The sequence below is a fragment of the Grammomys surdaster genome, unplaced genomic scaffold (genome assembly GCF_004785775.1).
Source record: "Grammomys surdaster isolate TR1022 unplaced genomic scaffold, NIH_TR_1.0 271, whole genome shotgun sequence".
Classification (NCBI taxonomy): Eukaryota; Metazoa; Chordata; class Mammalia; order Rodentia; family Muridae; genus Grammomys; species Grammomys surdaster.
This window is the reverse complement of record NW_021604712.1, coordinates 3,417,756-3,433,779: the sequence shown is the minus strand read 5'-3', so window position 1 is coordinate 3,433,779 and position 16,024 is coordinate 3,417,756. Positions and strand designations below refer to the sequence as shown.

At 37.6% G+C, this 16,024-nt stretch overlaps 1 protein-coding gene across 3 annotated transcripts in view; it reads right to left on the bottom strand.

Moving 5' to 3' along the window:
• Mctp2 (multiple C2 and transmembrane domain containing 2) overlaps window positions 1-16,024 on the bottom strand; it is a 225,234-nt gene that overhangs the window by 38,066 nt on the left and 171,144 nt on the right. For all 3 annotated transcript variants that reach the window (XM_028776708.1, XM_028776709.1, XM_028776710.1), the window contains 2 exons: window positions 7,858-7,980; window positions 5,112-5,153 (listed from right to left, as the gene is read on the bottom strand). In XM_028776708.1, the coding sequence (XP_028632541.1) occupies window positions 5,112-5,153; window positions 7,858-7,980 (165 nt within the window). The remainder of the gene's footprint in view (window positions 1-5,111; window positions 5,154-7,857; window positions 7,981-16,024) is intronic.

Below are 16,024 nucleotides of genomic sequence, written 5' to 3'. Positions count from 1 at the left end.
TAGACTTTTCTTGTTTAAAAAAAAAACCATATCCATTATCTGGTTTTATTCATATCTGATAGAAATGAATGGATTTCTTTTCCCATTAACACTGACAGGTACACATACCATCATCAATGACCGTGAAAGAAGAAGCCGTTCAAGTCCCCTCACATCAAGTTATACAAAAACGAACCTATATTGTGAATATCAGAGCAGGCTTTTTTTTCTGATATCAAGAAGCAAAATGGTTTTTATTTTTAATTTTATTACATTCCGTTATACTTCCATTTTCCTGATGTTAATAGTAAATGCTGGAACAGCCTATGTAAGTAACCATTGGGCTGGAACAAGAAAAGAAACTCTGGAAAAGTATTTATGCTTTCAACAATGAAAACAAGATATTATTGTCTTATATGACCTTTCATAAATATGGGTTACAACATTTTACACAATCGTTTTTTTGGTTCATGCTTCAATTATTGACCTTTACAGTGTAGAAAATTAATGCAATTTTCATTGTAGTCCATCCGTACAAATAAGGTCCACATGCAGGATTCCACATAGGAAATTTAATAAAAATAGAAAATGCTAACTGATTGTTGTTGGCTGAACTCAGCCATTATCTGTTTGTTCTGGGGTCCTTAGAAAACTATAGTTCCAACAAGTAATTTCTTACATGGACCTTCTGGTATAAGAAAGAAGGATTTTTCTTTCTTCAAAGTTTAGTCTGTGTGCTTTGTTTCTTAAAAGCCAAAAATACAGTTACCTGCAAGATGTATGTGTGTTACAGAAGAAAAGAAGGCAGAATTGTGACATCTAATCTGGTTTCTAACATAGATAACTCCAATGTGCTGTTAAGAATGAGAAGGAGCCAGAGGCAGTAGTGATGTCATTTTACAACCATCTCTATCCTAGACAATAAAAGTATGACAGATCCCAGACCATGCATGTCCTGGTCTATGAGTCAGAGAAAGGCAGAAGATGGGAGTATTTTCTTCACCCAAGAAGCTGGGCCAAGCAGCCTTTCATCCTCTATCAACTGTGATGGCATTTGCTGAGCAGGGCAACTGGAGATGAAGGCATGTCACTCTCAGGATAGATGGGTGGCATGGAGTAGCTTCCCTCCCTTCTGCTTTTGCAGGGAATAGCTCTATTTTTATCATTTGAAAAGGGCTCCTCTTGGATAGGGTGTTTTACAGATCCCAGAAGCAGGTTCTGTCAAGTCTAACACACAGCAGAAGCCATGGGACTCTGTGAAGAGGATCATTCAACAGTCCCCTGTGGTGTGGAGTCACCCTGTCATTGCCTGGCTAGGTCTCAGACAAACACATTATGGTGCTGGGGTCCTGTCCACAGAGAGAAAATGATGCATTGAAACACACAGGGGATGTGCCCTCACGAAATCTTAGTGCTGAACTTGAAGTTTAACAAATCTAGTTTTAGTTTAGCAAATTCCCAAGAGAAGAGTCCTGGCTAGGTTTATGACAACTTGACACAAGCAAGACTCATTTAGGAAAAAGGAACTTCAGTTCAGAAAGTGTTCTGAACAGACTGGCCCATGGACATAATTATGGAACATTTTCTTGATTGATAATGGATGTGGGAGGGACCATTTCAGCAAGTGTGACTCTAGCCCTAGGCTAGTAATCCTAGATCCTATCAGAAAGCAGGCTGAGGAAGCCAGGAGAAACAAACCAGTAAGCACCATCCCTCCATGGCCTCTTTATCAGCCCCCACCTCCATGTTCCTGCCCTACTTGAGTTCATGCCCTGATGTTTCTCAGTGATGAAGCATGTTGTGAAAGAGTAAGCTGAAATAAACTAAACCCTTTCCACCCCAAGTTGCTTTTCACCGTGGTATTTTATGGTAGCCATAGAAACCCTAAGACAAGAAGCAAGAGTGACATGATATGGGTGGAGATTAAAAGAATGCCAGGCTCCCTAGCAACAGAAAGGTGTGTTTATCAGGAAAAAAAAAAAAACCAAAGATAGCTTTCTTTTTCTCATTTGGGATTTTTTCTTTCGAAAGTTATTTAAAAATATAAAACCAAGGAAACAAAATACAATAGTCATCACCAAACCATGAAAAAAATATACTGGAATGCCTTCATAGGAACATCTCAGAACAGAATATACCCTAAAGTGGATGAGGACAGCCCTATTGCCAACCCTCTCCACGCAGGACATATTGATAACCCTTTTGTCTGGAGCTCCACACTAAGTTCTAGCCCAGTTCTGTGGATGCCCCGTTTAGATGCTGTCTGTAGTCATCCCTGCCCAGGACTAGATGTAATGGAGCACATATGGCTCCATCTCCAGAACCCCAGGCATCTCTTAAAGCGCTCATGCTCTGAGATAGACTCTAGGTTGGACTTTGCTGCCTGATAGTCTGTTGGAGAACACGTGAGAGCCATTATCTTTACTACTGTAGCCATAGCTACTTGCAAGAGACCCTTAAGATCAGGCCTGTTAACTGCTGGCATTCACTGGCACAAGGAGGTACTACGGAGTCACTGGACTCTCACTTGAGATACAATCCATTCCTTCCCATGCCTCCTAGTCAGCTGTGTGTGATTCTGGTCTAGTTTCACATAGTGTTTATATACTCTGAGGATACTTGAATATATAGGTTGTGGAAGGCTAACTGTGGGGTTGGGGTAGGGAGTTGTTCACTTATGCAGCTTTGGGAAAGTTGTCATTTATGTGTGGGAAAAAGTTTTCAATAGTGCAGCTGATTTGAGATAACCCATGCTCCTATAAGAGACCCCTCAGCCATGTTCTATAATAATTCTCATAAACCCACTGGGACCACAGGTCTGACCATGGTGAGTTGTGCTTTGTCCCTGCCCCCCTTGGTGGTCTATCACAGATGAGAAGCCATTTTTTTTTATATCTGATCAGTGAGAGTTCACAAAATACTTTTTGATCCAGTGTTTTTGTGTTTTCTGTATGATTGTTTGATATAGTATCTCAATCCGTACCTCAGCATGTTCTCAAACTCACAGCAGTCCTCTTGCCTCAGCCTCACAAGCCCTGGGATGGCACATAGAAGCCACCATGAGTTAGTCCATTCCCTCCTGTTGGAAGCTTTTTAAAATATGATATGCTAAAGATATTCTATCACAACTGTCCCTGGGGGGTAAATGTGGTCCTATTTCATGGGTGGTACATTTAACAGATTTAGATAAAACAAAATCTGCCTCACTTTTAAGCTCTGGTTTACTTTAATTTTTGACTAGTGTGATATTGTGATATAATAAGAAATACATATTTTGCCTTGGGTCCTGGCTGTTGGCCAGAACTCTAGCTCTGGAGCTTTGCTAAGTGATAAGAGCAGCAAGAGTGTGTTCTGTTATATTTGGGCTTTGTCTTGAGTTCCTAAACAGGTCTGGATCTAGAGAGGTGGAAAGGGAGCCTTTTGCTGTACAGAACAAGGCCCTTTCCTTCACACCCAAGATTAAGTGAGGGTATGGGCTTCTGAAAAGCCCCTGACTGGGGAGCATGACACTACAGGAACCAGGCATCTGATGGTAGGCTGAAATCTGAGGTACCATCTCCCAAGCTCTTGACCCTCCAACCATAGAGACAGAATCCTCTATCACCAACGGTCACTGAATTACCTATTTCATCTTGTATTGCTAGAGAAACATCCATACACACCTTATTAGAAGCACCAACCAGTGTCAGAAGACTTCTGTGAAGACTAATGTAAGCATTTCCTGGGCCTAGGGGAAGTGTGGAAGCTCCTCATGCTGTCCTGTACGTATCCTTCTGCATCTATTCTATTTGATGGTTCCCAAGTTGAATCATTTATCATAAGCCAATAAAGGGAATCAAGTATTCTCGTGAGTTTTGTGAGCGATTCTAGAAATTTATTAAACCCCAGAGATAGGTTATGGGAACCCCAACTAACAGCTGGTTGTCAGAAGTACAAGCGGGCAGCCTTGTAAGTGGCCTTGGCTAGGTTTAAAATAAGCACTTGTAAGTTTCTGGCAAAACATCCCTCCATGAGCTAAGCTTGGTCTTTGCCTGACATTCAATGGTTTGATCATTCAGAAACCACTTGATTCAGTTAATCAATAATTCTTTAAAAACAAGCGTATATTAGCTATCACCACTATTCTGGAAGGAAACAATTTTTAAAAAATATACCATGCTTTACTCTGTTGTGTCTTTAATAATGATCACCTTCAGCCAACAGATAAGATTCACTCTGCAACACACTCATTTGCTTCAAATGGGCAAAACCATCTGGTCCCCTCAATTAACTGCAAGGCTCTGGTGTCACAGAACCAATCTCTGAATTAATATCTGTTCCGCAGGCATTCCTATTGCACACTTGCTCTGCAGGTCCTCCTTTCTGCCCTTTCTTCACCCACAAGTTTCCTCCATGCCACCACCATGGTCCCCACACACTCAGGTTTAAAGGGACTGGAAGTCCATTAAGCTCAAAGCTTCTCATTTGGTACTTCAGTTTGTTTTTTTGTTTTTTTTTTCATATTGTTCCAGAAGGTTTGCCTGGAAGTGTAATGACAACAGAAGCAGCAGATTTGAGAGATTGTCCCAGGAGAAGAAAAAGGACAGATGTACACAGACAGATAGCAGAGAACACTGCCAGCAACAGCTGGGGAAGTGACAGGCTCCAGAGTGGGTGACCACCCCACGGAGCGGCTGTGAACCTAAAGGAGCAGCCACTTCCCTTGATTTGCTCTTGACTTGACTTTTCAGTGGCAGAGAAAGGACCATCTTGGTTTGTGTCCTGACCCTTAGAAAAGTTCAGGAATTTTCTCCTGTTTTACCCTCTTTCTTTCTCATTTTTTAAAGTCCTAGAAAAGAATAAATACCTCAGTATCCATAAGAACAATGAACACACATTATCATTATCGTTAAAAATAATCATAGTGAGTTATGAAGGATAATACACTACTGTGATATATATATATCTCAGAGAAAACGGAGATATTATTATAGCCATTTTGTTTTAAATAATCAATAGGTTGATTCTTTTTAAGTTATAATATTTCTGTAATATTATATAATGCCAAAAAGTCAAAACAGACACAACCTGGAAAAACACAGCTTAACCAACATTAGTTCCTATTAAGGGTCTGACATTAATACTTCACTTACCTTCTCTTCCTCTTTCTCTTCCTCTTCTATGTCTGTGTTATCCTGAAAGGAAATCACGTAACTACTTAATTAAGTTTAACAATTAACTGGGACTGCCCAATGCAAATAAAAAAATGCATTTTTAAGTTTTCTTATAGAGCTGAAACTCATTTTATCCTCTTGTAAAAAGTCAAACTTTAAAAGTTCAGAGACACTGTGGCAAGGTTATAAACAATATGTATCATCCACTTGAAAGCATTAGGTATAAATAAATCTATTGTGCAGGTGTTCTTTGACAGTATCTACCTTCAAAATGCATAGTCCATATATCCCTTCTGTAAATAGTTTTGTTCTTGTCTGGCTGATAAACCAATTGCTATATTAAATCTGAAAATACTTATAGTTATAAGGACCATTCTTTTCCCTTTGCAGTCATTACTGAAACAGTCTACAACAGAAAATGTATTTGTCTAAATATAATCCTCCTTAAGAATGCTACAGTTTTCCCCTTGGGGTTGCAGAAGCAGAGAAGGGAAGGAAACCAAAGAATCTGATATTGACTAACAGGAATGTGGTGTTAGAATAGGTACTGGACTGCAGCTGTGTTGCTACTGGGTTCCTTTAGAGCCGTTTAGATGCCCTTTCTGTGTAATAGGAATATTTTACATCATGTATTTTCAATGTCTAAAGGTGAACATCAGTCAGATATGAGGCAACATGCCTTTACTTCCAGCACTCTGAAGACAGCGGTAAAGGGATCTCTGTGAATTTAAGAATAGACTCTGCACAGCCAGCACCAAGACACTCAGGGATATAAAGTGAGACTCATTCTGGGAAAAAAAATATACATAAACCATCATTTGCTATAATCAGATGGGTTCGGGACCAGGGAAAGAACAGTCAGTATAGAGAATCTGTGACTTTTCAACTGAAAGACTTACTTTTCTGCTTAATCATGTGAAAATAAGACTTCCGATTTACTATAGCACTACCAGTTTCAAGCAATTCTCTGCATTATAACGGTTAAAAGAAGTGACTATAAAGTAACCAGAGTACTCTATGCTATTCCATCAAACCTCCGAGCAGTCATGAAGTAACTTCTCTCAGGCTGGCACTTTCTCACCTCTGATAAGCCTCACTAGCTTCAGCTGACAGTCTGTGAGACACTCACTGACTGTATAGGAGATTAGCTTATCCACCATTGGCGCCATTCATGCCTCATAAAAGCCAATAGATAAAAAGGAATGCAGTGAAGAAAGGTGCACTTGGTGGTGTGCGGGGAAGTGAGGGTTAAACACATTACAGTTGGGAGAGGTAGATGTCATCATCTTGAGACACGATATCTGCAGTTTATCCCTGTGACCTTGGACCGTCACTCTGTGGCTCTAGACCTTTGTTGCACTACCCTTGATGAAATTAAAATGGACATTCTTGACTCATTCATAGCTGTCTTAAACCACATTAAGCAGTATATTTGAATACATTCTTTTTAAATCAAAAAGTTCTTAACAATGCAAGTTTGTATTCCTACCCATAACAAGATATTTATGAACATCTGTAAACACAGATGTATACATACAAATCCATAGGGTAAAAATGGTCTCATGCACATGGTAACAAAATAAAACCTGGCTAAACATTGCAACAATGTGAGTTAACAACATTTACTATTACAGATTTGTCCCTACTAGAGATGTTTCCCTAATTTATATTCATACTAAATTCTAGCCTATAAATACACATAGAGTACAAATCCATTTTTCTTAGTTAGCTCTCCTATTTTATTGATATGTGTCCATAAGTGTGCTATTTGGTAATAGTAATAAAATCAATCAAATACAAGAGAACTTTTCAATTTCTTGAGGGTCTACCTCTGCCATGTACTCATTTTTCTACCTTAACTCCATCCTAAATGAAGCCAGAAATGCCCCTCAACACCTCTTCTTTTAACAATGATTTTAAATATGATAATAGAAAAACGTATATGACAATAGTTTGCATTTGAATAAAAACTCATGTGTATATGATAGTTTTAGAAAGAAATTTAGCAGCCACAGAAATTTTAGAGGTTGGATTTTAAAACGTTTCTTAAATCAGAAATGGGAAGTTCACATCCTAAAATAACTTACCAAATTCAAGTCTCTGTTCATTTAAAAGAAAAATACGCCCTGAGCCAGGATGGATGAAGGGTGTCAGAAGGGCTGGAGAAATAGACCCCAAGGGATTTCCTTCAGAAGGGACATGTAACTTTTCACATAAAGGAACTCTGATGGCTAATACAAAACATCATAGCATGTGGGAATAGACAGTGGGAGCTATCCTCACCCACTTGCTAAGCACTCTGGAAGTTGGTAACCCTTGGAGAAGCCTCGACACAAAAAATAGCCTAACCCAATTTTGCAGAGAGTTTTACAGTGTGCTAGAGGGGCTCAAGAAACCCCCAAAGGTTTTCCCCATAGTGTTTAGGGTAATTTTCAGGAACCCTATCAGAAACCAGATAGGTGCTAGGGAAGAAATGACAGTCAAGGTCCAGAGAGTTCCTAACTTATGGAGAACATGAACTGAAATGTGGGGATATAAGGCATCATAAAAAGGAAGATCCAGCATATGTGTGATAAAAAACGCAAGTTCTGGAAATGGTGATTTGTATCTCACTCTTCATGATTCAAACCGTGGGCTGGAGCGTCGTTTAGTCGTGGTACTAATGCACTGATTCTATTCTATTCCTCACCAGGACATTGGAGGAACTCTGTAGATCTTTGCTCACCTGGCTATCCTGGGTGCTACCGGCTTTCCCTTTCATGGGTCTGAGGAAATTGTACAGAAAGAGTAGCAACAATGCCAGCGGGATCATGTAGAGTTCAAAATTCCAGACGGTGACCAAAAACACCTACCAGGAAGACAAATAAAGACTCCATGACTATTGGATGAAACAGAAGGTGGGAAATTTACATTGTTAATTCATGAACATAAAATGATTAAATTTAGGAAGAGCCCGAAAAGGGTGAAGGCACAAATGGGTATGTCTACCATGAACAATAGTGTGGCAGTTCCTTAAAACAAAACAAAACAAAACAAAAAAAACAACAACTTTGAAATAGGTCAACTATATGACTAAACTATACTATTGCTGGCATATACCCAAATGACTGCATTTCCAATTATAGAGACACATGCTCAACCATGTTCATAGCTGCTCTATTCACAATAGCTGGGACATGAAAATAACCTACATGTCTCTTAACTGATAAAAGAATAATAAAAACATGCTGCCTATACAAAGTGGAATTTTATTTAGCTGTAAAGATGTAAAGACGTACAGGTAAATGAATGGATACGGAAAAGACACTAAGTGACCTAGCTTGACCCAGAAAGTCAAATGTTACATGTTCTCACTCATGTGGTTGGTACTTTTAACTTGGAGTACTGTTGCCTAAGTCCTCTGTCTTGCCCCTTGGTTTCAGTGGGTAAGAAGGCACAGAATCAATGACTCAGACTCCCAGAGCAAGTGAGAATGCAGCAGTAAGCTCCTTTATTAATTTTCCCAGGGAGTACCCTTTATACCCTCCAACTGCATCCCATTGGTTTGGTCCCAAGCAAGCATGTCCCCAAGGAGCAGTTCCAGATTGGCTGTCGTTGTCTGCATCACCAATTTCTAGGCTCTTAGGCAGGTTTCAGTTTGACCCTGTATAGAAGTTAACTCTGAGCAGCCCTACTTGCTGCTTACCAACTTTATGCAGAAGCAGCCACCACCTTGGCATGGGGCCTTTCTGTTCCTCCTACACAGTCCCTGCTGTAGGAAGCAGGGATCTAGAAAGGAACCATGTGTTGAAACGCTTGGGGTATCTTAGGGAAGAATGAATAGCAGAACTCAAGTGATATGAAGCTGGAAAGGGGCATACTGGAGAGGGAGGTTTAAGTGAGAAAAGGGATGGGAGGGGAGGGCCGAGAACCAGTTTAGGGAAAAGGAAAGCTAACTCTGAGACTAACTGAAAGATGAAACCTACTGTTTGAGAAGTTATAGATGATAGGTAGGTAGGTAGGTAGGTAGGTAGGTAGGTAGATAGATAGATAGATAGATAAATAGATAGATAGATAGATAGATAAAAGTGGAATTCCCTTACACAGGAGATAATGTTTCTCCCAGAAGACATAAGTTGCTAAAAAAATAAAGTCCAGTACTGGGTATGTGGAATTTCCAAGCTTTGGCCAAGGATGTCAGAGACACTCACAACCGAGTCTTAACTGTTCTTGGCTATTAACCAGAACTTCATGGTAATATCCTATTGCTGAAAACACCATTTTGTTCATCGGATATGGAAAAATAAAATTGATACTTGCTAGGAAGCATCCTCTCTGATGGTTAGATGTCATAGTACTGGAAAGTGTTGTGTAGGCTGCTTGGGGGAAAATTAACATTTGTACCAAGCTGTTAACTCTACAAAAATGCCTGGGCTGACAAGATAGGCTTATAGCATAGTGGCACAAATATTATAGGAGTAACCAATATCACTCTAATTGGATTTAAAAATCCCCTCCACAGGAGGAGACGCTTGTTTAGTAATATAAATCTAGGCAAAAACCCATTGTTGGAGAGATCATGGGCTTCAGGGATAAGCCTATTACTATTATTGTACTAAATGAACAAGTCTCAAACTTCCCTCTAAATTCAGACCTCGGCTGTAGATCAGCATAGCTCTCAGACATCATCTGAGATGTTTCTTTGTTCAGGTGACACTGGTTAATGCAGAAACTAACAACTGGTCAAAATGCAAAGAGTAGGGGTCATTGGAGTATTCAGATACAATAGAACGTCTGTATCACCACCTCTTTCCCCAAAGCTCAGGGCCCATTACAGAAGAGGTGGAAAGACTGACTAAAGGAGCCAAAAGTCAGAAAGAACTGGAGCAAAACAGTGTTTTCTGGACATGGCGGGATTGTCACATTGACGAAGCAGTTCCTAGCTAAGTAGAATCAGTGGCGTCTGAGGGGAAGGAGATTCAGTTTTCTTTAAGAATATGGCATTTGGTCCCTGGTAGGTTGACTACACTCCAGTACATGGATCCAAACTCATGATTATATGGGAAGCACAAACAGAACTCCGCTATGGCCAATTCTTGCCATCAGAAAAGACAATTGAAACTATGGAGAATAACTGACAAAATTTCTAACCACAGGAATTTAACATACCTGTAAGCTTCCAAAATCTCTTTAAGAATCGTACACTGAGAAAGTTGTGAAATTGTAGGGCCCTTAGAAAATAATCAGGTAATACAGATGTTATACAAGATATGCATTCACAAGGACAAATTCCTTTCAGCCTTGAGACATGCTTTAGAAAGGCAAGTGAGAACTCAAGACTCTAAGCTACAGCACTGTGTAAGACAGGTAGGCAAGCAACACAGGTGCTATCTCCAAGGACACAAAACATGAGAACTCAGGACTGCTTCTGGGAGGCAACAATACTTGAACCACACTTTGACACACGTTCTATGAGAAGAGCCATAAGGTTTGTAAGTACTAGCTTCCAGTGTGTGCAAAAAAACTCGAGGTAGAATATTTCATCATAAATATAAAAACTTCCTATGTAAGAGTAATAATGTTTTAAAGCTGAAGACTTTTTCTTTACTAAAACTTGAAGACACATAACTATTATATATTGCTCAATTTTTTTATCTTTATTTGCTGTACATACTAAACAATTTCACTCATAATATTTCTTTTAAACTGGTTATAATTTGCATGAAAAACTAACTTGAATATATTATTTTTCTATTGTATTTAACATTTTATAATTGTTTTATTTATTTTCATTCCAAATGTTACCCCTCTTCCCAGTCCCAGTTTCAAGAGTTCTTTATTCCATCCGCCAGCTCCTTTGCCTCTGAGAGGGAACTCTCCCACCTATCCTTGTCACTCATCCACCCACCCTCACCTCACCCCCAGAATAGATTAATTTTTAAAAATTAGCAAGCTTGTTATTTTTTTGTTGTTGTTTCAAATAATATTTTATTTAATTTTTCTGGGGTTTCTAAAGTGTATCCACATGAACTATGTATGAGAAATCTCTTCTGTTTCTTTGAATTTGTAACTTGCTTTTTCTTATTCCTACAAAGCAATGTACAAAGAGATATTGGAAGAGATATTATTGTCTAATTCCAAACTTTAATGAAAATTGTTCTGGTTTCCTAATTTTCTACCATTAAGCATGATGTTGGCTTTTAGTTTCTACTCTATAAATCATATCATATTAAGAACATATAGAAATACATTCCATTTTAATTTGAGAAAATTCACTCAGGTATTCACTTTATTACTGCTGATAGCTCTCAAATGTTTTAAAAACATTTCTTTGTGTCTGCTTTATATTTAATGAAACATTTTTAAACAATAAGATTCCCATCCTTTCTAATAAAGGATTTTTTTAATGAGTATTAATTATTAAATCAGTAATGGATGGTGCCTAATCAATTGTTTTTGTTTATTTGATTTTCATTTGTATTGTCTTTTCTGAAGAAAGATTTTATTCTCATTTTAATACATTAATAGGATATATTTACATAAACAAAAGATTGAAATAATCTTTTATTTCTTGGGAAAACACTTTCACTGAGTTCTAAGTCTCTTAAAATATCCTGTTGTACTGAATTCACTAAGAACAACAAAAACAGCTTCACATTGATTCCAATGACATATATTGTTTGATTTTTGTGTTATTTTCAAATTTTGGAATTAGTGTCTCTGTGACATCACGTAAGCATTGTTCAACACTGTATGACATATGTTATAGTGTATAACTCCAGATGTTTTAAGATGAGAAAAATACATAAACCCTCTCCAGTGTTGAGATTTCCTGTAGTTGTTCATCTGTGACTATATCTCTTTTCCAAAAATAAGACACTTTAGGTAGCTCTTCCCTTTGCTATATTCCACGAATCCTCAAAGCAATTTTCTCTTAGAAATGGAAAGTCATTTCCAGATGAGGACCCTTTGGGTACTCATTAGAAAATACACAACCAGCCAAAGAGTACCAGCTGCGTATGTAACAAAGGATGGTCTTATCTGGCATCAGTGGGAGCATAGGCCTTTGGTCCTGTGAAAGCTCAGTGCCACAGCGTAGGGGATTGTTAGGGTGGTGAGGATGGAGTGGGGGTAGTGGAGGAGCATCCTCATAGAAGCAGGGGGAATGGGTTTGTGGAGGTGAAACTAGGAAGGATGATAACATTTGAAATATAAATAAATAACCAATAAAAATTTTAAAAAACAGAAATATACAGATATTATCCAGGTATATGGTTAAAAACCTGAGATATAACAATGCTCTATTCAATAAAAATTCTTACATCCTCTTTATGCTTAAAACAACGACATTCATTTTCCCTATTATAGTTCCCCATTCCAATGACTGTTCTCAATATATGTGCTACATAGTTTTGTCTATGCAAACTTGGATTAAAATTATGGTATGTAGCATTTTTTTAAGGTGGTCATACATGTAACCTCAAGGTTTGTATCTTCAACATTCAATGTTCTACTGCAAGGATCCTTGTTTACCCTGAAATGATAAGTGTATTTTTCTCTTCAATGATAGTTGCATATATTTGATCTTTATTATTTTGAATTTTTATAGTTAGGAACAAGCAGCCAATTTAAAATTTTCCCTATGGTCATTTTTAGCAACTAAATTTATATAGTAATGGACATCTTTCTTTTTTATCAACATTGTCACTTCCATTTCATACAGGCTGATGATATTTCATCAGCCACTTCAGTAGGAAATAGTTGTAAGAAAATTATACCTCAAAATGGAATTTTAGAACAAGTGACAATAGGTGTGTGTTTGCACATCTCTGTGTATGGGGCATAACTTCATACAGAGCAAAAGAAGATTCTTCCTACCATATTCATTTATTTCATTTTCGATTCCAGAGTTTTCTTTGGATATCTATCTATCTATCTATCATCTATCTATCTATCTATCTATCTATCTATCTATCTATCTATCTATCATCTATGTATCTATTCATCTATCTAGATATTGATCCAAGTTATCCATTATATATTGGATAATTATGTATAATTGGATATATAAATTACATATAATTAGGATATATGTATATATCCTAACAATGATATTTTTCATTACTAGGTATTTTTGAGTATTCTTTGGGTCCTTTGAATATTTTCTGATTTTTGACCCAAGAAGTATTGTAATCACAGTAGTGGCATTAGTGAAAACACTTCAAAAATGATACAGAAAAGTTCTAATGGAAAGCAACATTTAAAAGTACATATACCTCTTCAAACAAGGCATTTAACAATATCTCTTATGGAGTTTATAATGTATTAGATAGAAAGCATGAAAATTCAATTAAAAATGAGGTTAGGCAAATCAACTGAGATTTAAAAAAACATTGTTTATATGTATCACGTTGGCAGGTGATAGATATTGATCCAATGCTGACTATCAAGGGTTAAGGGAAGAAATCATGCTCACAAATACAAATAGATTTCTAGCATATTATTTAAATGTAAATGTACAGACAAGGAAAATAAAAGAGAAAACCTCACAAAAATGGGGAAAAATGAAATACTCACTTAAATCCAAAATACAATAATTGGACTACGAAATACTCATTAAAATACAAAATAAAGTAACCGTACTAAGTGTTAATGTACTAAGCATTATAAACATAAATGACAGAGATGAAAAACAACTCTATAGGAAAAAATCAATAGCTTAAGTAAAAGAAAAATTTATATCAAAATAAACAGTAACACAACTGAAAAATAAATTGGCTTGACAGTTAAAGAAATCTCCACTGAGAAAGTTTGAGGTGCAAATCATGTCACTTGAATTTATATTAAACCTTGAAAGAAGAAATATTAGATATAAGGAAACCTGCAGATGTTATTGTATGAAGTTGTTATTCCTGTGATACCCGATCCTGACAAAATTCTTACCAGAAAAAAAGTCACAGTCAAATGGCCGACCCGATGTAGATACAAAATCCCCAACCCTTGACAAATAACATCAAGAGATATATGGGAAGCCATATGAAAAAGACACTAACATCAAGACTAAGTGGAATATGTACCAACAACAAAAACAACAACAAAAACCCAACAACAACACAAGAAAACTCTGGTTTAATATACAAAATATAATGTGAATTACCATTTTGACTTAATAAAAAAAAGAAAGATATTTTATTATTTTAGTAGATAAAACATTTCAAACATAGTAATTCCCATCTTTTCTTACAAATTATGAACAAGAAGAATTTCACCAATCTGATAAGAGACACCAACAAAACTTATAGATATTATATTTCCTTATTCTTCCAAGGGTTTGAACATTAGACACAGTTTGAAGCTTATTCTAGCCCTTTAGCAGACTGCTCATAGGAGCCTTTCCTTCTTGCCTACCCCCAGTCCCAGTGGGCTTCACTAAATTCCAAGGTGGATCCAGCTTTTCCTCTTTCTTATATCCCTTTGTGTTAGGACACAATACCTAGAAATCTTCTCTATCTGGAACCCCTAATAGTCACACCAAGCTTGAACTCAGGTAGATGATTTTTACTCTCCTTCCTGTCTTCCATTATATTCTCTACAGTCACATTTCCAGTGTACACTGTTTCCAGGGGACCCTCCTCCCGCCCAACATCTATACCTTGGGATTCTACCTAATTATGGTATGAACCCAGCTTGCCTGTTTTCTTTGGATCATCTCAGCTCTTCTAGCCCTTTTCTGTTCCATTTTGTCAGTGTCAGATACCTAGAAATAATTTCTTTTTTTTTTTTGTTTTTTTTTTTTTTTTTTTTTTTAAGACAGGGTTTCCCCGTGTAGCCCTGGCTGTCCTGGAACTCACTGTGTAGACCGGGCTGGCCTCGAACTCAGAAATCTGCCTGCCTCTGCCTCTCAAGTGCTAGAATTAAAGTAGAAACACTTTCTACCTTGGACTCTTAGTGGCCACATCTGGCAGCCATTCAGCTAGCTGATTCATTCTATCCTTTCTGTCGTCCATCATAATCTCTTCATTCTCACTCTCAGCCTGGCAACTATCTGCTTACAGTTCCCCCTGTTCCTTTCACTCGAGACTCCAAGTCTTCGTTCAGACTCAGGGTCCTCCTAGCCCTTTTACTCCTATATTTTCATATCATGTTTTCCTTTATTTCAAATCTACTTTCAGGATTCCCCTTTCCCACCACACCTCTAGGTCACTGGGGTCCAGAATAGCCTTAACTCTTTCCTCAAGTCTCTCTCTGCCTATTTTCATAGCCCACCTCTATTCCTCTCATACACCTACCAGCCTGCAGCAGCATCCTCTACCAGACAACCAATGGCTTCTACATTTTCCTAAGAACCAGGAAGGCCAACAGAAACCAAAGAACAGAACACTTGGGCAGCAAAGAGAAGACCAAATATCAACACCTAGTATCACCTTAATCATCTCATCTCCAGAAGCCTAGACATTGGTGTAAAAAAAAACATCAACGTTAACAGCCAAGACAATATTCTTCTACCAGAACACAGCAACCCTACTAGAGTAGGCCTTGAAATAAGCAATATATCTGAAGCTCAAGACAGAGACTTCAAAATAGCATTATGAATATGTTTAAGGACCTTAAAAAGGATATAAATAAATCTATTAATGAAGTCTATAAAAATACAAACCGTGGGATGAAATAATGAAAACATTTCAGGACATGAAAGTAGAAATAAAATCACAACAAAAAGAAAGTAAACCAAGGTAAAACTAGAAGTGAAAACTTTAGGAAGCCTAACAAAAGTCTTAGAAGTTAGCTTCACCAACAAAGTACAAGACATGGAAGGGAGACCCGCAGACATGGAAGACAAGGCAGAAGAAATGGAAACCTCAGCCAAAGAATGTTAAATCATGAGATTGGGGGGGGAGAGGGAGGGAGGGAGG